Source organism: Lates calcarifer, linkage group LG17 (assembly GCF_001640805.2).
Source record: "Lates calcarifer isolate ASB-BC8 linkage group LG17, TLL_Latcal_v3, whole genome shotgun sequence".
Lineage (NCBI taxonomy): Eukaryota > Metazoa > Chordata > Actinopteri > Centropomidae > Lates > Lates calcarifer.
The window spans coordinates 18,620,531-18,646,143 of NC_066849.1; the positions used below are offsets into that span (position 1 = coordinate 18,620,531).

The following is a 25,613-nucleotide window of genomic DNA, read 5'->3' on the forward strand; positions in this document are numbered from 1 at the left end:
TTTCTGTTGAATATATTTTATATAAATATGATCTGGTCAATGTCATTTCATTTTCTTGTTGTCATGTCTTTTTTTTAAACAATTTACAGTGATTCTAAAATTCAACAATAAAAAACAATAAAACCAATACAGTTCATTAGCATTCAGATTTTTTTTAAAGACTTCAGTGATGTTTGTTTTTTAGTTGCTAATGGTACATTTCAATGGAAGCGAGTGGCAGATCACCTTTACAGTAAATCTGTTTTATCAACAAAGTAGCAGCGCCAAAGATGATGTCAACAAAATTAAATACACACTCACTGAGAACTTTATTGGGAACACCTCTGCATCTGCAATTATCCAATCAGGAACCCATGAGCCCAACCTGCCTTGTGTCAACAAACTGTAATACCAACCAATCCTGGTGTGAATACACAGCCTATCTGAGTATTGTTGCTGATCATGTTCATCCCTTTATGGACACAATCGACCATCTTCTACTGGCTACCTCCAGCATGATAATGCTCTATGTCACAAAGCAAATGTCATGACAATGAGTTCAGTGTATTCAGTCACCAGATCTGAATCCAGTAGGACAGGAGTCCCACTATGCAACTGATAAATCTGTACAAACGATGCGATGCAGTCATGTCAACATGGAGAAGAATCTCAAAGGAATGTGTCCAACATCTTGTTGAATCCACACCACAAAGAACTGAGGCTGTTTTGAGAGCAAAAGGAGGAACTACCCAGTATTAGTGCAGTGTTCCTAATTAAATGCTCAGTGAGTGACACCACTGATGCAGTTTTTCTATCATCACATAAACTGATTCATCATCTGACCTGCCAAAACCACAAGTATTTCATTTATAAATTAGCTGCTGGAGATATGGAGTACCACACATTGTGTTATATTTACAGCCACTACTGCACAGTATGAAAATAAATACATTTCACACCTTCAGTCTCTCAGGGATCAAGTTTACGCAAACAGTTGACGATTCTATGAGATATAAAATATAGAAGTTCTTATATTTAACAATAATTAACTTTATAGAGTCACAATCATGCATCATTGTATAGGAACCTGAAAGAGATAAGCTGAAGACCAGGTAGAGACTATTTGGCATGTAGTACTGGACTGAATGTTAAGGCAAAGTTTACACACGAAAAAGATGATACTTGTTTAGAAGTTTAGGAAATGACTTGTCCGTTGGCGTTACAAGCTTCCTGTCTACAACCACTCTCAACAATTGGAAACTGGATGATTTCAGTGCAGTGGATTCAGGCAGTGAAACAGCTTTTCATCCCTGAACGCTCCTACAGGAGTGCACATCATTCAGACGTAAACAGACAATCTGGACAGAGACACATTAAAATTCTACAGACGTAAAGGAAAAGTGGTCCAGCACTTCAGCAGTCATGTCTCCTCTGACTCCAGACAAACAACATGGTCGATTTAAACTTGAGAGAGGAGTGGTTAGTTGGAGGGAGGAGGCCATCAGAATGACACAAACTCTAATGCACTCGACGGTCTCACAGCTTTTTGTTTTAACAGATAAAAACAGCAGAATGTTCTTTTGCCTCCGATGAACAACCTTACAGCTGAGCATGAACTCTACTCTATGTTTTCTCCTCCAGAGGTTTGGACATTTCCTGCTGCACATCCACAGCACTGCTGTCTGACACCAGGTCAGCATGCTGCCTGTCATCCTGTCAGCACAACAGAAAACAATACACACACATCAATATCAAATTTAAGCTTCAGTAAGGCAAAAATAAAAAAAAAACATTGCTTGAGATAAAAATAACACAATTAATTAGAAAATTATAATGATAATAATAATAACAAAGTAAAAGAGTATTAAAGTATAAGATTGGTTATTCTTATAGTGAAATCTCTTGATAGAAGAATCTATTATTAGCAGTTGAAGTCACTTTCATTATTTGACATACTATGCATTAGAGCACAATAATAAATACACATAAGTAAAGAAATTAAATATTTGTCTGTTTTTGTTTGAATTTAATTTGGGCACCATGTCAAAAACACAGATTAGGAAATTTAAGCCTAAAAGCTTTTAAATGGTCACAGGAATAAAAACAAAACACACACACACACACACACATAAAAAAGTGGAAACTATCCAGGTAACATTCAGGGGAATGTCCCTTTAATCTCCCGTGTGGCTGACTTACTCTGTGTTTGAGGTAGGAGAGGTAGGTGTCCCACCCTAATGTGATAACGTTGACATACAGAACGCGGAATTTGGGCGAGAGGAAGTAGAAGTTGATCATCTGAGCAGCAGGCCAAACACACCAGTCCGCCTGCCGGCAAGAACAACACTGATTAGCATGAACAAACCCGGACAGATTACCCAGTGCAAACATCGTTTAAACTGTGAGAGGAGGAGACTGCTCTGCTCCTTCAGCTGTGGGGAATTCAATCCAGAGCACGGGCCAAATGCTGGTAAACATGGGCTGTGACTGGCAGGTTGTGTTTGCTCTATAAGTCACATTCAGCTGGCGAGAAACCAAGATTTCTGTCTCTGACTGAGGAGAAACTGAGAAAACACATTATTTTCCTTAAGATTTAAGATAAAAGAAATCTCTGTTTGATGTAACAAGTAAGTCTGCTCAACATGTGGACAACTGCAAGCACCTGGAGCAGTAAAGACCGTGGTGTTCTGTCCGTCTGTCTGTCTGTCTGTAGTGAAGTGAAGTGTCAACTGCAAAGCTTTTTGGATGATATCGACAAACATACTCTCCTAAAATTCAACTACTACAACTAACTTGCTGTTACTGTGGTGAGCAGGTTTTAAGGCACTGCAGGCAACGATGAATAAACATGTGAAACGTGCTCAGAGGGAAACGGTTAGTGGTTGATGCAGACGTTACTCTTGTGGTATTTATCAGCAGCAGGTTGTGTTCTATTAATACATTAAAACCTGCACACACAGTCATTACAAATCCTTGATTTGTTCTTGTGAAAACTGTGCAGTGTAGTCATCTCTGAACCTGGTCAGAACAATGCCATTTGCACCAAATAACTGCACTGATATGAGCCTAAAACACAAAGGATGATGGGTGGAATGTGACAAATATTGCGCTTCACGTTTGGAAAGCTGAGCGGAGCAAAATGGATGCTCACATTCAGCTTTTCCTCCTTTTCTTGTGTTTTACATGAACACCTAAAGGACACAGTCATGTTCAGTTTGAATTATAGTCATGAATGTAAAAAATTTGCAAAGTTAACTTCTCATCTTTGTTCAACAACAAAGAGGAACTTGTGTTGTGATGCGTGAACGATAAGACATGTGCCCTGATCTGTGGGTCAGACCCTCACAGGTGTACTTGCCTTATAAAATTCCCAGAACTTGTCTTTGAACTCCTCTAATCCTTCAGATAAAGTGCGTCCCTCCATGAGATCCATACCTGCAATAAACAGAGTAGTATGTCAGATGTGCGTCAGTGCCATGCTTCATCAAAACCAACTTCAGATAAGGTGAGAGGCTGGAGGAGAGCTGAACTCTTATAACATAGGACTGAGAGTCACAAACAAAACGTCAGTCAAATTCACCGTTTATCAAAGACGACCTTTGAATTTCACCTCTGATACTGACAAACTCCTTTTGTCTTACTTCACCCACGTCTTTAAGAACAACCTTTGACTCTGTACACTCTGTCTTACGCATGTGTGTGTAATAGTGAAACTGTGCCAACACCCTGATGAATGTTGAGGTGTGTGTCTGAAAGTCTTCTCACCTACAAAATACCACAACCCGATGGTCGGTGACGCGATCAGCTGGTCCACCAGAACCTTCTTGCCGACCGTGAGCATAGCTTTGCCCACAAAAAATCTGTCCAGCCACAAGTACCAGTAGTGCAGCAGTGGACCCATGGAGCAGCCTGCCACAAACATGCGACCTTCAGGGGGGAAAATAATAAGGGATTCATTCATTAATGAGTCAGTCATTCAGGATTTAACACATCCTCTCCAGACTATTGTGTTTTATTCTTCATTAAAATATGGAGATGTGAGTTTAGAAAAATGAGGGTAAGAGACTTTAAAATTTGTTCTTTACATTGATTCAACCTGCTTACTGAGCAAATGGCCAGGGTATTAAAAGTGCACACACAAACAGCAGGTCTGCTGTTGCACTATGAAAAAATGTTTTGAAAAACTTGTTTTATGTATTTATAAACGTTTAAATAAAGAATTACACTGGTGAGATCAGGCTGAAAGGCACTGTTTTACTGCCTTTTCTGGTTGAGCGTTTCAGGCCTGTGACCACACCCAGCATCACTGCAGGCTGTGTGCTTTGCTGCACCTGTAACCACATCCAGCAGTGATGTCATAGGTGTGCTCCAGAACCAGAGTACACCTGTACAACACTGCAGCAAGGTGAGAAATTCAGCAAAGACAGGATACACAGGCATCGGAGGCTGTTCTTTAAAAAACTAAAATGGGCTGATAAAAACATCTCACCATTAGAAAAGAAATAAAGTTTAGATACTTTGTATTCATGGTGATTTGCACATGACTGATTAGTGGACTGTATGTAAAAACCGTGAGAACCTCAGACAGCACCCAGATGAAGACAGCTAAAAACATCTGCGGCATAAAACACAGTGTATTAAAGAGGAGCTGTGTTTAATTTACTGGACTTGTACTGGAGCTCACACTGATCTCACACAGAAAGTCAGATGGTCATGATCACATAAGAAACGCTAACAATGACACAAAGCAGATCCGGTTCACTGCGCGACTTCTTACTAAAATGTAAGAGCACGGCTTCATGTTAAGGCTCTTAACTTAATCTGTTTGCTAAAAGCTGCATGCTTTGTTCAAATTTAGGGAATTTCCCAGAGGGGACAGTTCTGCAGAAATGGTAAAACACCCAGATTCCAATTCCAAGTTTCCAATCAGTGTTTGATTTATTACTGCAGAAATTGTTGAATGCTGCACAGCTACACGTTCTCTGTTGCCAAAAAGCAGAGACAGCACAGCAGACCTGCTGTTTGTGTGTGCACTTTTAACAAACAGATGTTACTGATGAGCTTTCTAACCGAGCTGTCACACTGTAACTGTAATTCAAAAAACAATATTAAGTACACAATGCAATACACTGGGGGAAACCCTGGACTTCACATTTATATATATTTTTGACAAAAACGAAAGCCACCTCTCTCTCTCACCTGTCCTTGTCCAGTCTCGGACTTTGTCTGGCTCTCTGCGGGTCTCCCGGCTCTGCTGCAGGAGGTCTCCCAGCGCCAGCATGCCTCCTCCACTCAGGGTGTTGGTGAGCAGCAGGTACCGGCCCTGGAAAAGCGGCCGCCAGAAGAACTGTATCCGAACAAGGAACTCTTTACCCGCCCGGGGAAGCATGATGTTTGTTCTGCAGACAGACTGCTGTCATCTGAGGAGGAGAAACAGCTCTCTGTCACTTTCTGAGAAAGAGTTATTTCTAAAAACACTGAATATGGAGGCCCCACCCAGGATCAGTATGGTGTTCCTAATAAAGTGCTTGGGGAATCTATATTCTACAAGAAGGCTGTTTACTCAGTGAGGAGTACAAACATTGATGTATGGCCAGCCCCTGAAGGATACAGAGGTTTCAAAATAAAAGTACACAATAAACTAAAACAAACAACAAAACATCTGCCAGTCACAAAATACCATCACGCTACTAAAAATAGAATACAAAATCTTAATATTACTACTACAGATCAGATAGAACAGTTACAGAACTATTATTAAATAATCATTAAAAATAACAAGAAAACTCTCAGGTGCTAAAACCTCCATTTATCCACTTTGGATGTGAGCTTCTATGATTCTACATTCAGAGGGCCTTGTCAATCCCCACCCGCCCCTTCCAAACACTGCTCTCTTTGTTTATTAATCTGACAATTATTCTTATGGTTAATCAATAAATCACTTTATCTCTTAAACCTGTGCCTATCAGAATTTCCCAAAGCCCAAACTGACATCTTCAAGACACGCAGATACCAGGAAGAAAGAAAACCACCAAAATCTTCAAAAAGTGAGGAGTTGGAACAAGATGAGTTTCCGATTATTTCTCCATTGATCACTAACAATGATGATCAACTAACATGTTGATTAATTGCAGCTCTTGCCTGTTGCATTCTATGATTAAGAGGTGATGATTGTATTTAAATTTATATTCTCGTCTGTGACTGGATGAATTATAAACTGTATTAATTTACAGCTGACACAGTTAGTTTCAGACAAACACAGTTCACTGACCAGCTCTTTGCCCCGGTGCTAACGTTAGCCGTTGGTTAGCGGTCAGGCTAACTTAAACCAGGATTGACAGCTCGGCTGCTCTGACTGACAGACGTTTAATGTCGCGTTTACGTTATTTGGCACAACACAAGCGCTGACATTAACCTCCGCGTACAATTACACAGTCAATTTTACAACAATCCAGCTGAACATCTGATACACACATGGATCCATGTGCACTCATCGGTGAGGGTCAAACTCAGGCCGGTACTGAACTGAAGTCCGTTTCACAATCGATATGCGGGTCCCCTCACTTCACCCTGAATCTAACCATATCCCTACCACCTAACACTCGTCTTTAAAGGTGCTTAACCCAACCACAATACCAAACCAAATAACTCCGCTACCCCAGGTCTTAACTTAGCCTAAACGCTAACCATTATTTACATGAGGAAACCACAGGATGAAGGTGGAACAGACTTCGACACAGACATAATTTGCAGAGCATATTAAATGTTTGAGCGCCGCCTGGTGGTTTGGAGGAACAATGGTCAGAACACAGCTTCCTGAAAAAGGCAGAGACTCTCAATTACCTGTTTGATCACTCATCTTCTGGGGGAAAGGCTGCAGGACATGTGAGTCAAAAACCATTAATAAACTGCTTATTAACATTTACATCTATAGCAACTTGATGGATTGTAGCACGACTTCTCATTTATAACTGCAGGTAAATGCCTAACTTCAGGGCTCAGCGACCCTGTATTAATGTCATAACATTTATAACTGCCAACTGTTTTTAGAACAATAGGCTGCAGCTGTTGACTCTTGTCCTGTTTTTGCTGACAAAACATTGCGGGTCATTGCATCAGTCTACAAGTGTTTTTTTTGTAGTAGGGGCTCCTCCCTGTGTTCCCCCTCTGTAATTGCTAAGAATTACAAATCAAAAACTATTGTATCATTGTTTATATTTTTGAGATATACGATTACTGTCCCATTCCTATTGTCTGTGTCCCATTGCAGGTCTCCGTGCCTTTACCTAAGTGTTTCATGATTCATCATTTAAATGTGATTCTGATCAACTGCATGTTTATTATAATATTCCTGTCATTTTACTTCACATGTTCATAATGATCTATTGTAAATCTGATGTAACTAAATAAGTAGTTTAGAGCAACATAGAGATTTATTTTTAACGTTATATTGCATGTGTAATGGCCATTTGACAAATCAAGCTCAAATTGTCACTGGTGCACCATGGGGATATAATATACACAGGTAATATGTCCATTGTCCAAACCAGGTTATGCATTTTCTCGATCTTTTCTTCTTCATCTTTGCTGCTTCTGTACTCCTATACCTGCCTACTCATATATGAACCTGCCTAAGGTGCCTACATTGCTGCTTGGTGGCTACACAATAAACCCAAACAGACATGATAAACAACTAGAAAAGCACAGCAAAATAAAAGAAATAACAAAAAAACTAAACAATTAAAAACAAAATTAGATAAAAAATAACCAAATTAATCTACACTAATCTGATGTTCAAGAAAAATAAATACAACAACAAACAAAAACACGAAAATGGCTAAAACAGTATTTGCAGTACTGTTATAATGTTGAAATGTTTATGCAATGACATTTTTACAATCATAGGACAGGAGTCTGTTATTGTGTGGAAATGGCAGCAGTGGTTACTGCTGACCTCCTGATCAATAATTCAGTCTCCCCGGCAGCGCTCATCAATAATAAATGACAGGTTGAGTATTTGAGGTGGAGTGTTTCAGGACACTTCTTACGGCGCGGCACCTGATTCGTCAAACGAGCTGTCAATCGTCCACATGACCCACCCTCCAATATCCCGCCCACCTGTCATTCATTTTACGTCGACGATTTCTGTCTGCGTAAAGATGGCGGAGTTACAGAAAAGCCGGGAAGTTATTTTTCTTTCAAAATAAATTAGTTCAGCCGCTCGCGTTCAGGTGGTGACCTTAAAAAATAACATAAAACAGTTAGAAAAAAATACGTGAAGAAATCGTATAAAGCATTTTGCGGTTACAGAGGAAACTGACAGATTGCCTCAAGTGTTGTCACTTGAGGCAGCGTCGGGCTGAGGACTACAACTGTGAACATTTAAAAATCTGGATCTAGATTTTGAATTAGAAAAAAGTGAACTTACCAGACTGGGTCTAATAATGCAATAATACAAGACCAGACCTCTCTAGTCCGCTCCTCATCTTTACTTGAGGCTAGGAGTTCGAAGCAACATAGCTGCTGCTAGCATTACACACCCGAATCCACCATCTGAATTTTAGGAGGCTGCATTGCATTGTGGGTGATGTATGCACCAGGTTCAGGTTTTCACAAGGAAGAATGCAAGGAAAAAAACAAACAAACAAAAAAAAAACAACTGGTTATAGTTACAGTATATATAGGTGTTCAATACTAAATTGAGGCGTTGAAGACGTTATTATTTTAATCCTTACCAATATTGTTATGTATTTGTTAATTTAGGCTACGCCATGGCTGTCAATTAAGTTTTATTTGTGCTGCACTTTTCAAATGTTCAAAACATTTCAAAATGTTTTACTGGTGACTGACAGGCACAAAAGGTAGGACAAATATAAACATAGAGACAGGGAAATACAGAACAATACAATAGATGTAAGATACAGCCTATGTATAATTTGTGAATGTATAATTAGATATGTTCACCACTGTTTGTTTGGTTTGTTTTTTTTTATCTCAGTTTATATAAAATTTAAATGCAATTATCTCTTGCATTCCTTGCTATCAGTAAATAAAATAAAAATCAAATGTAATTGACAATTTGACGAGGAATTTGACTGTGGTTCAAAATTAGCTTGTAACACACTCAAATACAAAGTTGTAGGACAATGCAGCAAAATAAAGATATCAACGCTGAAGCCTATCTTCAGAAAGTCTGAGGAGACTTACAAAGCAATTACATGTTTTAAAAAACACCCACTTTTAATCATAATTGACGCATTTATTATTATTTTTTGTTAAAACCTAGCTCGTTTTTAACGGCTTTTATTTTGGAATTCATAACCGGATGGTGTGTTGCACAACCTTGCAGACTTGACTGTGGTGGTGTTTCTGCGGGTGCTGGACGCGGTGGATAGCAGCCGGATAGAAATCTATAAAGGTGGGATTTTTCTCTTTTCTAACCTATCGTCTAGACATAAACATCAGACCGTTTATATTTAAATGCACTCTTTCCTGTATTTATCCTTTATCAGCGCTCACGCTGAAATATCAAGTAAAGGATTTCAGATTTAAGAACCTCTAGCATAAGATGCTGGCTTAGAGCAGCTGTTTTCATTGTGAAAACCATGAAACCGTCACAGATGTATAAAATGCTTATTTGTCGTGTTATCTGTGTGGATGGATGTGAAGGCTGCTGGTGGTTTAGTGGATCTGTGGTTTGACTCAGGGCCTGTCCTGCAGAAAAAGGCGTTTCACACCGTCCGATGGTTTAAATAACAAAAAAAAAAGAAGAAAAAAAAAAGAAAGAAAGAAAAAAAAAGAGGAGGTCTGAATGGATGTGGGCCAGGAACAATAGAGTTAAATTCAAACACTGACATCCAGTCATAGAGAAAACTGAAGGAGAGTAATCATGTTATGTCATCATGTCATTTTTTTACAAGCATATGTACAATTATCAGTCATTTTCTAATGATATTTCCATGAGTATTATCATGAAATAACCTGAGGTGACCACTAAATACTACTGATTCACCATTCCTCCAAATATCAGGATGATTACATATGAGTATTATTGAATGTGAACACACTACAGTTGAGCCATATGGAGGACTGCTGTGTCTCTGTGGTAGGATAAAACAGTCATGTATGTGTGTGGACTCCATACTGTTTTTCCACAGTTTACAGCAGAAAGAAACTAGAAAAAGAAAAGAGAGAAACAGCTATAGATTGACTCTCTGTGTTGGGAGTGCCCAAAATATGTAGCTGCAATGCACATTTATGCTGAATGTGGAGAATATACAATATACAAGTGCTTCTAGTCAATTACATGTTCTCTACATGAATGGATATTGACAGCATGAACAGAAACATTTGTTTTTGTCCAGAATTTGTGGATTTTGAAACTGATTGTTGCGTACAATTGGATTTATAGATGAAAGTGTTTGTGTCCTCTGTGTGTGTGTGTGTGTGTGTGTGTGTATGTATATGTGTATGTTTGTGTTAGAGAGAGAGCATGTATTGATTTCAGTCACCATCACCCACTGTTTTCAAAGCTTTACAGTATTTCACACTGTTCAAAGTCATATAACATATTGATTCAAACCTTGACAGTCAAACGTTTGGTCATAAAGTTCAACAATTTGGTCTTAGAGCATTGTAGACTATAAGATATTAAATAATCTGGCAGAGATTCTGATGCTTCAGTTTTTCTTTTTGCCTGTGAATATGGACAGATTACAGAACAGGCCATGTTGGCCACGGGTCCAGGGGCCTGAGGGATCTGCAGGGGCCCTCTGATCCCTTGGGAAACAATTCTGTACGAAGTGACTGTTAAGATTTATTGTCTAAAAATCACAGAGCTCAGATAACAATACACAACACAGCCACACAGACTCTCAAAATGACTACAAAGAGACACAAAGGGATGCAAAACGACCTTAGCAACAAAGCAACGATCAATGCAACCTAATTGTTTTTAGGCGACCCCCATTTAGGGAAAGTGGGGGGGGGGGGTCTGTGCCCAGGAACCCAGTTTCTCACAGTCTATCTGTGCCTGGGAAGATGTTTCATTATGTTTAAAAGAGTATGATATGAGCTGAGCAGTCTGCATGCAGCATCTGCACGTCCTCTGCTGACAGTAAAGTTACTGGCAGTCAGAGCTGAAGGCAAGAAGTGACGCATCTGCCGTTTCTCATGGGAAAACACGTGGACGCCCATGTTGCGTGTGACGAACGCTGCAGGATCAGACAGACACGTGGGGTCGATATCTTCTATTACATTTCAGATATCAGAGTTACGAGTGTCAGATTGTCTTACCGCAGATAAACAGTTAAATATCAGGTTTTTATTTCTAAATTAAGACATTTCATATCTTAAAGAGCTGCTGCTACTGAAAAAAATGATTTGATTGAAGACTTTTATTGTCTAAAGCTGCTTTAGGAGCTTTTACACACTCAAACAAAACATCTCTGAAAGGGAAATGTGGAATTATTGTAGGTTTTAGAGCACAAAAACACTCAAATATAAGATTTTAGGCAAAAACTGTATTAATAATTGGACCTGTCCTTTAAAAAGCCATGTCAAAGTCCACTATCATGGGAAATCCAGAGTATTCCCATGTGTCATTGCCACAAATTTTGATCAGTATGATCAGTAAATCTTAAAAATAGACACACGCAGTAGATATGTAAAAATAGGGAAGACGCATAAATATAAATGAAGTATAAACCGGTTCACAAACAGACAAACGTCCTGGATTCACCTGCAGACTCGAGCACCAAAAAACATCTCCCTCATTCTAGCTGCTCCCCTCTCTACTTTCTGTTTGCTGTGGAGGAGAAAAGAAAAAAAACGAAGAGATGCTATTTTTAGCTTCCCCTCCTCTCATCTGCATCCCCACGCTTCCTAGAAAAGGAGGCACGTGATTGGAGGAAAAGGGGGGAAACTGCCGTCTCAGGCAACCTGGGAGCAGGACAGCAGCTGCGGAACACCGCTGCTGTGTTACTGAGGAGGAGACATCTTCTCTGTTTTAGGACGTTAGTCATTGTTTCCCAGACGCAAAGCTTGTTAGTGATAAACAATAAGTCAGGTAATGATCAGCTGTGAAACCTCGACAGGACATTATTTATTTTTATGATTTTTCTGAATGAATTTGACCAGATTGTGTCCCACTTTCCCACCCTGATGAGAAACACGTGTGAATATCTTAACATTTAGCATCAAAACACTGAACATTCAACATTTATTTAGCATAGAAAGACAACAGCGCAGCAGTAGTGAGGAAAGATGCAAACGCCAGCAGCTTGTCAGAGGGGTCAGAGGTCAAATGGCTGCTGACTTCAGTTTTAAACAACAGCAATAACCCCCTAAAACTAAATTGATTTGAGTTTAATCAGCCGCTTGGTTAGTGCAGCCTGGAAATGGCTTGAGTGGCTCAGGATGGAAGAAGTTGCGCTTCAGTATCCTCACCTGTTTTATTCAGTCTGGTGCCAGATGAATATTTGATTCCTCAGAGTCGTGTTCTCTAATTTAGTTTCAATTCAGCTTCCTAGTCCTGGTCCTTGTTGTGATTGTGGGTGTGAAGATGTCATTTTCATGTTTAGGTAAAACGTGTTAGATCTGTGAAAATGTTCTCTACTCTCTCAGTCTGTTCACAGGTTGGAGTTTTCTTCTTAACTGTGAATTTAAACAAGTTTACAGCTTATTTTCCAGTAGTGGAAGAAGTATTTAAAACTATACTGTAGCTGTATTTACTATAAAAAATACTCCATTGCGATTAAAAGTCGTTCATTGAATGCTTAGTCTTATATTATTTGATTATTATTTTTATGTATTAATACGTAGGTGGTACTTTAATTTGTTGTTGGTCGAGGTGGAGCTAATTTTTACTACTTTATATAGTTTGTCCATCTAACCCAAAACAATGCATTGTTTTATATAAACTGATGATGTTTCGTGTAGGTGAAGTATGTACCCAGAAGCACCTCAGTGTTGTATTTTAGTGCTGAACTTGAGTTGAATGTGCTTCATTATTTACCACCGCTGCCCTTTTGTTTTAATGCATGCATTTGCTTACTGTTGCAGATACGTAGATCTCGCCTCATTTATTTTGAAAATAGATCGGTGTGATTGACCTTTAACCTGTGAGGAAGCAACACTCACTAATGTCCACACAGTTTGAGAGAAGGGTTGGGACTGACCCCTCGATTAGGAAATATTGATGTTGCCTGTTTAAAGTATAGGTTAAGGGTTAGTAGAATAGTAGAACAAGAGGGATGCTGTATGGTTGGCAGTGTGTGAAGTATCCACTTCATTGAATGCTAATGTTGGCTAGTTTCAGTCACACCACATAATGATTATTTCCATTCATCAGTTGTTTGTTTGTTGTCCTAAGTTTCGCAGACTTTATTTTAAACCAATTAGATTGCCCCCACCTCAGAAAAATGTTTGACTGAAATAAAACTAAATTAAGTTTTTTGCTCTATAACTGTTTATGTTACCACAGGGACAGGCATTGATGAGGACGCCTCAGTCAGTCGTCTGAGCAGATTTCTGTTACTGTCTTTAAGCAGGAAGGTGTTTGAGTGATCTGGGATCAGCTGGGGGATTAGCTGTGAGTCCGCAGGAAGCCAGCCAATACTGATTAAATGGGCCTGACTAGCTGGCCGCAGCAGCACTTAGCTCTGGATCAATCCAGCTCTTGTAGGACGTCAGTCTCCTTTAGGTGACAGTTTTAGAGGCGAAGCTTGATGATGTCATTGTCCTGCACCGAGACTCTCAACTCTTAGTCATGATTAAATTAGGATAAAACAACAACAAACAACTAATATTCGCTTTGGTTAAAGAAGGTGGCTTGAAAACCTAGGCAGAGAACCGACGGACTAAGATCTGTCAGGCTGTTCTTGAGTAAAGCAGATAACACCCAAGTGCCCTAATGAGATGAATGAGTGTTTGGCTGCATGTTGCTGATAAAGAACATTTTAAAGTTAGCAGAATTCCCTTGGTTTCCTGTTGTAACTTCAGGGATTTTTAATAAGCTCATGGTCAAATACATTTTTTCAGGCCTTATATAGAAATGTCACCATCAAAACTGGTCCGGCCTGAGCTCAGAAACATACACCAAAATCCAGTTTAATGTGACCATCAGATGTCTGGCCAACCAAGTGAGCAGATCTCATCATGTAAAGCTGAAAGTAACAGCAGCAACACGGGTGAAAGGTGTGGATTTCTGTGACATTTTTCTATCATTACCCTCAGTGCTCTCTGTCTGCAAAGGCCTAAATGATAACATATTCCTCCCCCCTCTATGATAGAGGAGCAGTGACTGTCAGTGTCCATTTTACGGTCTCCTGACATTGATCTTGATTCTGGTCGTCAAACCACTTAAGAGGATTTTATTCTGGTTCCTTCATCATGGGAGAAAACCTGACAGTAAAATGTAGTAGATGTGATGTGATCTCAACCTTGTTACAAGAGAAGAAATTGTCAATAATAATCAATATTACTGCACCACTATTGTTATTTTTATCTCAGGACCTGAGTCTTTTATTTAGACAAACAAATGATGTCACGCTTGAAAGGCAAACGGTATAACTCAGCTTCACTTTGTTGATTAAAATTAGAGTTTAGAGATTTATTTCAGAATCAGAATCAGACTTTATTGCCAAGTAAGTTTGCACATACAAGGAATTTGTCCTGGTATATTGGTGCTAAAGGACAGTTACAGAAAAAGAAAAGAGCGAAAAGCAAGAACTATATTTAAAAGGAACATAAATATATACACAAGGAGCATAAATATACATAATTAAAATGTAAAGTATAAAATGTAGAGTGCAAATTAGAGATAGAGATATTTAGAGATATTTGGCAAATGTTAAATTTATAATGATGATGATGGTTATGATGGTGAGACTTTGTAGGGTCATGAATCAGCACATTCAACAACGAAAAGAACAAACGGGCGAAAATAATGTAAGGAAACTAGAAAAGGAAACTGTACAAAGAGAGCAGTATGCAGTATGATACTGTACCAATAGATCACATTGTTATGGCAGTCTTTTTCACCTGGAACAAATCTCATTATTATTTAACAGGTAGAGCTAAAACAATTTGTCAACTGACAGAAAATTAACCTGCAGCTGTTTTAATAATCAATTCATGGTTGGAGTCACTTTTCAAAAATGTCAAAAGATCTCTGGCTCTAGTTTCTCCAATTTGAGGATTTGCTGCTCTTTTCCTGTTTTACATCGTTTTAAACTGAATATATTAAGTTCTGGACTGTCAGTTGTAGGAAATGGTGATCTGACTTTTACACTGTTCTCTGACATAAATGGTGAATGGATAATGAAAATAGTTCCTTGCAGCAGGGCTCCATAGCTCAGGAGTTGAGACATTTTCATGTCAAAGCAAAACCCTGAATTGATCCCAGTGTTTGTGTTTGAGAAGAGCATAAGTTGCTTTAGGCAAAAATACCACATAGATGTAACAGACCACATGTTATGGCGGCTCTTGCGGCTCAGCACACCTGACTTGTAGCTTTGGTTAAAGGCGGTTTACCATCAAAGCTAAACTAAAGCAGCAGCAGCGTCCTGCAGGCTGAAAGACATTTTCATAATGAGAATTTGTTAATTACTTTGAGATTAAGCACAGAGGCCTCAGTCTGTAAGCCTCTGTATGAAATTAGTGTTTAGTGAAGGTTAAGCCAACTCTCTTCTCCACAGCTAATCTCTGAGACACAGAGAGAGAGGCTGCAGTAATCTCACCGCGCCGTCACGTATACAGCCAGACACAGAACAGCCTCTTCTGTACGTCAGCAAAGGCCTGTGACAGTGTTTGACAAGATCCAGACTTCTAACAGTGGCCGCTAATTTTTAACCTCCTCTAATCGCCTCTATTATTAACTGTCACATGCTTACGTTTCATTGTTTAGATGTTAAACCAGCACTTTGGCCTGAAATAAGCTCGATAAATACATGTTTTTAGATTGTAAAAAAACATTAGAAAAGAGGTTCATGGGCAAATGAAGTCACAGCATTTGGAGGTGAATAACTATGAGGAACAGAAGCCAGAGGAAAGAAAAGTTTTTGGGGTAGAGCAAGTTTGAGTATTTAAAAAGTCTTTGGTTCTGTGCTTACAATAGATGGCCTCATCCCAAGAGACAATGTAGAAGAAAAGCTAATCAATAAGTTTCAAAGAAGAGAACAAGCTAAACTGACTGTAAGACCTTGGCTTGAATGTCTGTTTCCAAGTTTAAAACTTGGTCTTATTACCTGATGTGCCGTCGCCGTAACACGGCTGACTCAGCTCAGAGAAACTCATCGAAGGGCTGAAATAGCTGTAGAGCTGAGTAGACACTTTGGCGCAACAGTAACACAAGTAGATACATTTTTAATAAGGCTGGCCAGAGAGGAAATCGAACACCAAACCCTGGCTGTGATCAAGTGTGATCTCACTTCCAGTAGGTTTGCTTCAGTCGGAGCCAGAGAAACTGTCATAGTTGCATTTTTAGATTTAGTTTGTTGTGGCTCACACTGCCAAATAAAGATGTCTTTCTGTCTAAAATTAATGTTAATTCATTTGAGGTATATTGTGTTATTTTATTTTTGATCAAGCGTCAGATCAGATGTGTAAATGCAAAAAGTGCTGGTACATCTTTAAGTTCAAAAATCAACAAAGTGCAATGGAAACTGCCAATTTCCACGAAGCATGGGACTGAAAGGATGAAAAATAGAGGCAAACAAAACATTTGACGTGTATAGACTGTAATGTTCCTAGAATGAATACATGAAATAATCACACAATGTTTTCCACTGCTGTGGGTCAGTGGCACCTGCCTGGAGACTTAACACCACTGGCTGTTTATTGTCATGCACACACTACCTAATATTTGTGGATGTAATGGACTGAAACACACATTGATTTTTATTTTCCTTTGCTTATTTTCTGGAACATCATTTTAAAACACTTGGCTAAAAATATCAAATTATCTCTTTTTAATCTTCAGTCTCATAATCAGTATTAGCAAGCTAGGTTTTTATTTGTTTATCTGGATCTCATTTAGCTTGATGCTAATCTTTTAAGAGTCCATTACATTCATACACACATTGAATATACACATGTAAATACCTGCACAGGACTGACGTGTAGATAATATCAAACCTGACTCCAGTTCCTCTGTTTGTCTTCTCTGATGTTCAGACCATTTAAACACATACATGTTTGAATAAATAAAACTATCTCCTGTGCTTTAGGATGGGCCCTGTTATTAAACCAACTGTTTAATTATTAGATGTGGATTAAGTTAGTAACGCCGACTGTCAGCGTACTGAAATGTCTCCTTCAACCCCTGTTGTGGTTCTTTTTTCCTGAAGTTGGTTTGAATTATGCTCTCGCCCTCAGTGAGTCACACTGCAGCTCTCTTATTAGAACGCTGTGACTAACACCTTCAATCAGGATATTAGCAGATGCCACCAGGACTCAGCAGACTTCAACAGACAAAGACTATGAGGTCTAAATGCTGACTCTTTAATTTGAGTTTGTTTACATCTGTGGCTCTAATTTTTGGTGGTATAGACTAGGCATAAAGGCAAAAGAAAGTCTTCATATTCAATATTTCCTTAGCAGTACTTCCTTAGAAATGCAACCTATAGACATCAACAGACACTTGGTATCTTCTCTGATAATGCTCTGTCAGCTTCAACAGCTTCACTTCCTGCTTGTTTAAGGTGCTTTCACTGCACTAAACTAAATCATTGAAAACTCTTTGGTTGCCATTTCTCTGTTTTGGACCATTGTTCTGCAGTATTTCCCAGGGGTGTGAGTCCTACACCCTCAAACACCTTTTAAAGCTGGAGATCAGCACTAAAACCTCACAGTCATTGTTTCATTTCAGGTCTAATGTGCTGCAGGTAGAGACACATCACTGTTGAAATACCCTCTGACTTCACAGTATGTCATGCTGAGACACACTGGAGATAATTTCAAGCAAATTTAGGATTAATTTTACATGACATGCATCTCACCAGGAGGTGAGACTTTTGACTTCTGCAGATGTGAACTTTCAGAATAAACATCTCCTTCAGTGTTTTCTCTCCACAGTCACACTCCTCCAGGTGACATGTCAGTCTGTGGATTGTGTAGAAGAAAACTAAATCAAGTGTGGCCAAAGTCGGCGCATATTGATTGGCTTTCAGACAACATAAAGGCTAAATGTGCTTTGTGATTTTTTACCAATAAATCAGTATATATTCTGAGTAAAGCACAAACACTTCTGGCAACTTCCCTTTAGTTTAAACTCTCTAACTATATACAGAGCTCAAAACATTAATTAATATTTCAATATAATATAAACGGCTACAGTATCTGAAAATCCAATGTTAAATTATTTTATTTGTGAATAAAAATGATCAATAAATCCAATCTAACACTGAAGGTTCTGCCCATGATCCTGTTTTTCAGATTATATATTTCTTAATTTGGAAGTGAACTGTTTAATGGTATAAAATATTCCCTGTAAACCATGTAGTCTTTTGAAGTAAACACAGGAGCTCCAGGCTGCAGATTTGTGAGGAGTTATTGACGTCAGAGGCAGAGCTGAAGTTATCATCAGCCAAATAGAGATCGACAGCCATGCTGCTGCAGCATTTTCACGTTCTAAAATTAGAAACCTGAAAAGAAAAATTCCATTTACACAAATTAGAGCAGAAATTATCAAAACAATCATCTCAGGTTCAATTATTCCTCCTTTCTTCAGTTGCATTTATGAACCCCGCATGCAGTTATGTTTCTAAATGGTCCTCTTGCGTAACAAACTATCGGTGTGTTGAGGAGGGGTCGGTGCTTCTTCATTATTTAACGAGCATCTCTCTGTTCCTTCGTGTAAACCGATAGGCTGAAGCTGTGAGGAGGGTGAACTTGTTTTGTTTGTGCTTTATTCCCTGAGAGTTCTAGTGTTCCACCTGCAGCCGAGTCGAGATAACAGTCTAAATATAGAGCAGGGTGCAGGGACTCAAAGTCCCTGGGCTCAAGCCATTGTGCTCTCAAGAGTCGACAAGGTTTCCTGAATCATTTTAGCCCGTGTACCCTTGAATTCTTGTGGTCCAGGGGCGGCTACAATGCGGCTGCAAATGAGCAGGAGTTGGGAGTGTGAGTCAAACAGCTGAGGGTTTGTTGCTGAGGCAGGTCTGGGTTTGAAAAGTTGAATATTGTGTCTGATTAATGAAAAGTTCCTCTGCAAACGCTGCACAGATAAAGCCCAGTTTAAAACCCAAATCAGTTAAGATTAGACGATCAGAGTGATTCAGAGTGACCAAACTGTGGTGTAACTGAGACTGCTCTGTGATAGGTCGTACATTTTTGTCAGTTAACACAATATACAAGATTTATATATAAGAGTCTCCTCAGCACGGCCTTGTTCAGAAAGACCCTGCTTCACCAAAAGACAGTTGAAGGGAAGTTCAGGTTTTTGTTCTGCCTGGGTGTCAGACGATCACTATCCTTCACAGCACTGGAGCAGGGTTGTGTTAAGAGTGCAAAGTGTTTAATTCTTAATGGACTTGTACTGGAGCTGACACTGGTGGAGAAACCAGGCTAACATTTTACTCACCACCGCTGTTATCGAGATTTGAGAAACACACAGATTCAGGGCAGAGAGTGGGAGGCTCCTCTACAGCTTTCCAAAGGACCTTTAATGCCAGAAATCTCCAGCACTCGTCTTTGAGTTCGACTGAAAGTAAACACAGAGTGAAGTCCACTGAAAATCCATGTGTCTGTTGTAGCAAACTGCACAGAAAAACAGAAGCGCGTCTTGGCTAACTCTCCTGCTGATAACACAACCTGACATAGTTGTTTGTGAGTGTGTGGGCTGTTAAATCTAAAGTTACCATAGTCATATACTTACTTCTTAGTGGTGTCAGTGTTGGTGTAGATGTCAGACTGCATCTTTCCTGGACTGTAACTTTAGCTGTAAGCATAGGAGCACGTCTGTGTTCCCATGTAAACCCCGTTCAATGCCATATACAGCTTCAGAAAATAGGACCCTGTCAGGGGCCTACACAATAGAGCGGTTTTAGGACAAGAGAGTCCTAAAACCTGGATGTAAGTTAGCATTTTAGCACTCGTGGTTGCCTCATTCTAAAGTCAATGAGTTTTTAGTTAAATTCCTGAAATAAGGTCTGTGGTTTTAACACACAAAGATATTTTCATGCTTTATTGTACAACATAAATACGTCAGAAAGTACCTCACATGTGATTTTTTTTTTAGCTTGTACATGTCATAAAAAAGGAGGTTACTAACAAGTGGCTAAATGAGACTACAGAGGTTCTTTAATGTCATACACGAAAACTGAACTACTCACCAGTCTTCCTTTACAGCGTCATTGTGTTTTTGTAGCTTCTGCAGAAGAGGTCAGAGCTAAATGAAATTAATGTTGGAAACTTAGTGGTGGAGACGTTGACGTCATGTCGACTGTGGTGTAGTTTGTTTATGGCCTAACATTAGCTTTTTACTTTTGGTGATTGTATTTAGGCTTAAAAAAATTCATAACAGTGGTGTTCATCTGTGAAGATTATCTTGCTGAGCATAACATGTAAATATCACTGAGCTTCTTTTCTGCAAATGGAAAAATCCCATTGGCTTTTTATGGAGGGAATCAGGGTGATGCTAACTTACTTCTGGGTTGACCTATGAGAATATGTCATCCCTGCACTGCTCTATATTAGGCAGGTGGTTTTAATTGGTGTAAATCTGTGGAACATATAAATGACTCCTTAAAGGCTCATCAACAACATTTGCCTCACCTGTACAGAACAAACGATCCACACAAGCAGTAGTAGCTCTTTGTCTGTTGTTGATGACCCAAACTGCAAAGAAGCACCTGAAATAGCCGGCTAATGCAGACTTCATAAGACAGCAACTGATGATATCAACACAGAACCGTTGACTTTAAAATCCGAGTCCAGCTGGTGAATATCAAACTCCAAACTAACTCGGCCTGCTTGCACTGCCCTTCATGCGCAATGAATTATTCCTCTCACATCCCCAGCTGATTGTGACTGATTGAGCCATTTGCCTCCAACATTTCACCAAATGGAGAAAACTCAGATGGGTTTTCTGTGTTTCCCCTGACGTTGCAATATGCTGCTGTGATTAATTACCGCGATGCAAACGTGCAGTGTTTAAGCCTGACTTGTAAATCACTATCATCTGTTTCGCCCAGTCGAAGAGAAGCTGACAGAATCTCATCTTTTCTCTAAATATTCATTAGATGTATGACCTTTTCTGTGTTGAAACAATGCCTCTGACATTTTTCTCCTAAGAGGTTTTTTGAGTTTAATTTTAAATAATGTGTTTTTTGCTTATGAGTTTAGAGGAGGTGGTCATTAATTCAGAGAGGGGAGGCAGCCTTTGCTAACAACCAGGCAAACCCCAGCACTCTGTTCAGGAAACTGTGTCTCCCAGAAATTATATTCATGTACAAATTATTTGCAATAGAAAATATGTTTTAATGGAAACATAATTGTGGCCAGGCTGTATTTTCGATTGACTTAATGACGACCAAATGTATTTGTACAAGCCGCAAACATGTTGGTACTGAACCTATAAGTAAAATGTTCACAGACAATCTATTTGTTTTCAGATTTTGCAGCACAATACCTGCTAGTATTGACTACAGCCTTATTGGTTAAGGTTAGGGAAAGATCATGGTGTTAGACACATCAGGGTTAGGGATTTGTACATTTAACCGTCTTCCCCTGACCTTAACCAAAGTGCTTTTGTTGCCTAAAACTTAACCACAAGTGGGACTCTGGATGTGAACCCTGGTCTCTTGTGCTGAGTAGACCAAACAGGAAAATCAGATTTGTAGTTTCAGGAAAGGTCACGGTCATCCATTGTAAAGTGCTGCCGCATTTAAACGTCACAGCTGTTATTTTATCAGAATTTAACTTTTCTCCTTCATCTCCATCCACAGATGGCCTCGGCAACAGCAACCTACGGGCAGAAGGAGTCTTCGGACCAAAACTTTGACTATATGTTCAAGATCCTCATCATTGGAAACAGCAGTGTGGGCAAAACCTCCTTCTTGTTCCGCTACGCCGACGATTCCTTCACGCCGGCCTTCGTCAGCACGGTGGGCATTGACTTCAAGGTGAAGACAATCTACAGGAATGACAAGAGGATCAAACTACAGATCTGGGTAAGACCTCTGAGTGTGAAGGTGGAAACATACAAGACATCTGGTCAACAGTGTTAGCTGCATTTTAACATAACATAACATTTTAACATGTTTCCATCATCTTTTTTCTTGTGTTTCCATGTTCCATTTGTCGTTTCTTTCTTTTGCGTTTTTCTCACATATTCGCTTGTGCAGCTTAGTTGTATATAAAGCTCATTTGGGTTGTGTTTGGTGCTCAGGTGACATGTTGTGCAAACTAGCTCTACGTCTTGAGGGAGTTTCAAAAAGCAGGTTTTGAAGGTTATAACTCAATACACCTGAAAAAAACAACAACAACATATTCTTGTGATGCTCACTTGGATCTGTAAAACAAAAACCTGGATGTTAGATTTAGGAACTATGGTCAGGTCATGTATTTGAATGAGTTCTCTGCTGCTCTGTGAAACACTGTCCTGTCCTCTCAGGGAGCACATACATTCACATGCAGAGCTTTCCTCTCTGCAGAATGATTATCCAGCTGACCCCTGGATAAGTGAATGTAGAGTAGAATAAAATAGAACAGAAGTAATGGCAAGAGCCCAAAACACAGCTGCCCTCAGGAGCAAACAGGGTGGTGTGTTTTCTGATGTTTTGTTGCTTTAGACATGTGTTGGCTCCTGAGGGCTCAACCGCAAACACAATCATAGAGCAGAGTAAAGACAAACATGCTGAGTGAGCTGCGCCGAGCAGCAGGAAGCTGGTGTTTCAGCGTCACGTTGTAGATCACAGCATCACTTCCACCTTTACTACGATGTGTTCTGCAGCAGACTGAGCTGTGATGGTGGGCAGAGAATTGTGTGTGTGTGTGTGTGTGTGTTCGGCTTCCTCTGTTGTCAGCCTTTGCCAGGTCTTGCCTCTGGTAAGAGACACGGTCGGCCAATCAGAGCTCGAGAAACGAATGGCTGAGTGCTGCTCTCCCCTCCCCCATTACTACACATCTCCCTGTGTAGACAACCCCTCCCCTCCTTGCACACACACACACACACACAACACATACTTCCATCCAAATACACACATAAAATCCCCATCCCCCATCTCTCAACATCTCAGCTGAGACTCCAGTAGAGTAAAATTGAAAATGATTTTTATTTATTCTCATTCATGTAGATTTATGTGATGTAGACTTAAACACTTCAGACTGTGGTGTTTGTGGCTTTTTGGTGGATTCGGTTTGTGGTTGGTTGATTGGTAAATCTCACTGCTGTAGTATGTGCTAGCTAATACTGACAGCTGGACAGTTTCTCTTTTTCATTAAACTACTGTTGGGATATTAAAGCTGCATTCATACTGTCAGTGTTACGGTGATATGAAACAGAAAATCTGCAGATTGTCCAATTTAAGAAGACATAATGAGCAGCAGTTGACATTTTGGATCAATGAATTGCTTTTATTATACATCATTATCAACATATATATATATATATACATATATTGGATATTAATCAGTTAACAGCTTGATCATTTCAGCTGTGAAAAGATGTTTGTGGGTCAGTTCCCGAGGTTAATCTAATAATCTACATCTAGTAATATCATAAACAATAATACAAAAAACATTTGTAAAGAGCAAAGATGTTGATCACCTTCTTCTACTCAGTCTGTGTTACAAAAATGTCATCTACCTTTGTACACTGTTTTTCAGCTTTTACATAAAAAAATACATGAGATTTGTTTTTACTTATAGAGCCCTGTCTCCTCAAAAGTTTTTAAAAACAGACCCCTGTTCCTCACTTGTGTCCTCAGTGCTCACCTTAGTTAAAACATAAAGTCGACATCTTGCCTGCAGGGAAATGAACATTCTGCAAACAAGATGTTTTACCATCTGAACATTTTCACAGCTTTAAACAGTTTTCAGAGCTCACAGATGAACACAAAGATGAGTATGCCAGTGTGTACATTACGTAACGCCACTCAGCGCCACCTACACTGACATTTTGGGAACAGGCTGGAGACGATGCTCTCTTGTCCTGAACGACCGGCAGAACTGGATGTAAACTGCAGTTGCAGAACATTATAAACAACAGTATGGAGAGCAGAGGTCAGAGCTGGAACACGCTAAAAATACATGTCACACAATATTCTTGTGACCTGAGAACGATCATGTGTGAACAAGTGAATAGATACATTGATTAGTACAAGAAAAGACGTGTGTGTGTGTGTGTGTGTGTGTACAATATGATGTTTTTGTTTTTGTTATCTATGGACTCTCTTTGTGTGATACTTGTAAATGCAGTCAGGCAGACACTGGGTTTGTATTAGTTGTATATGTGGTATGATATGTATGTATGTTATGTATATATATATATATATAATAAATAAATATAGTATACAATTTCTTAGTATTCTTCTATCTTTACTTTTTTATCAGCTTTTTAGCAGAGAGTTAGAATATTGATACCTCTCTCTAAATATAAGGCTTTAGCCAGCTCTGTTAGCTGACATGTTTATCTGTTGTTAATCTAGGTACATCGCAGTGTAGACAGATGTGTCAGGGGTCTGTGTGCTGTTTCTTGGCGAGGAGCAGTAACTTCCAAAAGTCTTTGCCACTTGCTTGGCAGCTTCACAGTTAGATTTCCTGATGCTAAGCTAAGCTAACCAGCTGTATATGGTGGATGAACACTAGAGAGCTTCTCATTTGCAGGACAGACAGTCATTGTAAGTGGCCACTTCTGTCCAGGCTGTGCAGTAGATGTCATTCGCTCTGCTGATCTCCACGCTGACGGCACAGTGATGCTGCTGAACCAGAAGCTGCCAGGCTCAGAGAGAGAGAGAGAGAGATACAGGGTGTTGGGTATCAGAAACACTGAGCTTTAATTCCCTGAGCATTCATTAGGACTTAGCACTGAAATTCAACCTCACCTCAGGTCTGTGGCCAAGGAGAGAGGGAGAGAGAGAGAGAGAGAGGGAGGAAGAGGCACCGTCACTGTTTTTGGCAAAGCTCAAGGGAAATAAAGACAAGAGGAGGAGCTGATGGAGTGTCACCTGCTGGAAGAGTTTAAATCCACCAGAGACCTTTTGTTACGCTGGCTTTCCTGGAACAAGTTGAATGTAATGTCTGATCCTCACTGAGTGTGTTTGTCTGTGTTGCAACAACATTTGCAGCTCGCAAACATCCCACAGATTCCTCATAGATGAATCTAAAAAATCAGGCAAACAGTCATTAATTCAGGACAGAGGTTTGGTGTGCAGGACTCTAAAGATTAAAATGATTCAACAAGTCTTGATTTGGCTTGAATTTCTGTCCCCAGCAGATAGTGTTTCATCATTTTACAAGCCAAATTCATTAACTTAAAACAAGAAATCAATGGTGTGTGTTATCTGCCAAAGTGGCTGGTATAATTAACTGAAACCTTTTCAGAAAATAAAGTTCATTCCAGACTCACAGTGTAGAGAAATTAGTCATTTTATTTAACACACAGTTAGATTTTATAATGCTGTCTTAAATGC

General features: G+C 39.5%; 2 protein-coding genes across 7 annotated transcripts in view; one reads left to right on the plus strand and one right to left on the minus strand.

Annotated features, from left to right (window-relative positions):
* Window positions 1-8,565, minus strand: mpv17l2 (MPV17 mitochondrial inner membrane protein like 2). Of its 6 annotated transcripts, none has more exons than XM_018704750.2 (6): window positions 8,408-8,565; window positions 5,179-5,399; window positions 3,745-3,906; window positions 3,338-3,414; window positions 2,179-2,307; window positions 1-1,692 (listed from the first exon to the last, which is right to left on the minus strand). In XM_018704750.2, the coding sequence occupies exons 2-6, from the start codon at window positions 5,366-5,368 to the stop codon at window positions 1,603-1,605; spliced, it is 648 nt and encodes a 215-aa protein (XP_018560266.1). In that variant the 5' UTR covers window positions 5,369-5,399; window positions 8,408-8,565; the 3' UTR covers window positions 1-1,602. The 6 variants fall into 6 exon arrangements, with proteins under 6 accessions (XP_018560266.1, XP_018560268.1, XP_018560267.1 ...); XM_018704752.2 differs by lacking the exon at window positions 8,408-8,565 and adding an exon at window positions 6,823-6,982; XM_018704751.2 differs by lacking the exon at window positions 8,408-8,565 and adding an exon at window positions 6,667-6,744.
* Window positions 6,811-25,613, plus strand: part of rab3ab (RAB3A, member RAS oncogene family, b) — a 25,457-nt gene continuing 6,654 nt past the window's right edge. The window contains exons 1-3 of the mRNA XM_018704755.2: window positions 6,811-6,864; window positions 9,329-9,397; window positions 21,927-22,151. Coding sequence (XP_018560271.1) covers window positions 21,927-22,151 — 225 coding nt within the window. The 5' untranslated portion in view covers window positions 6,811-6,864; window positions 9,329-9,397. The remainder of the gene's footprint in view (window positions 6,865-9,328; window positions 9,398-21,926; window positions 22,152-25,613) is intronic.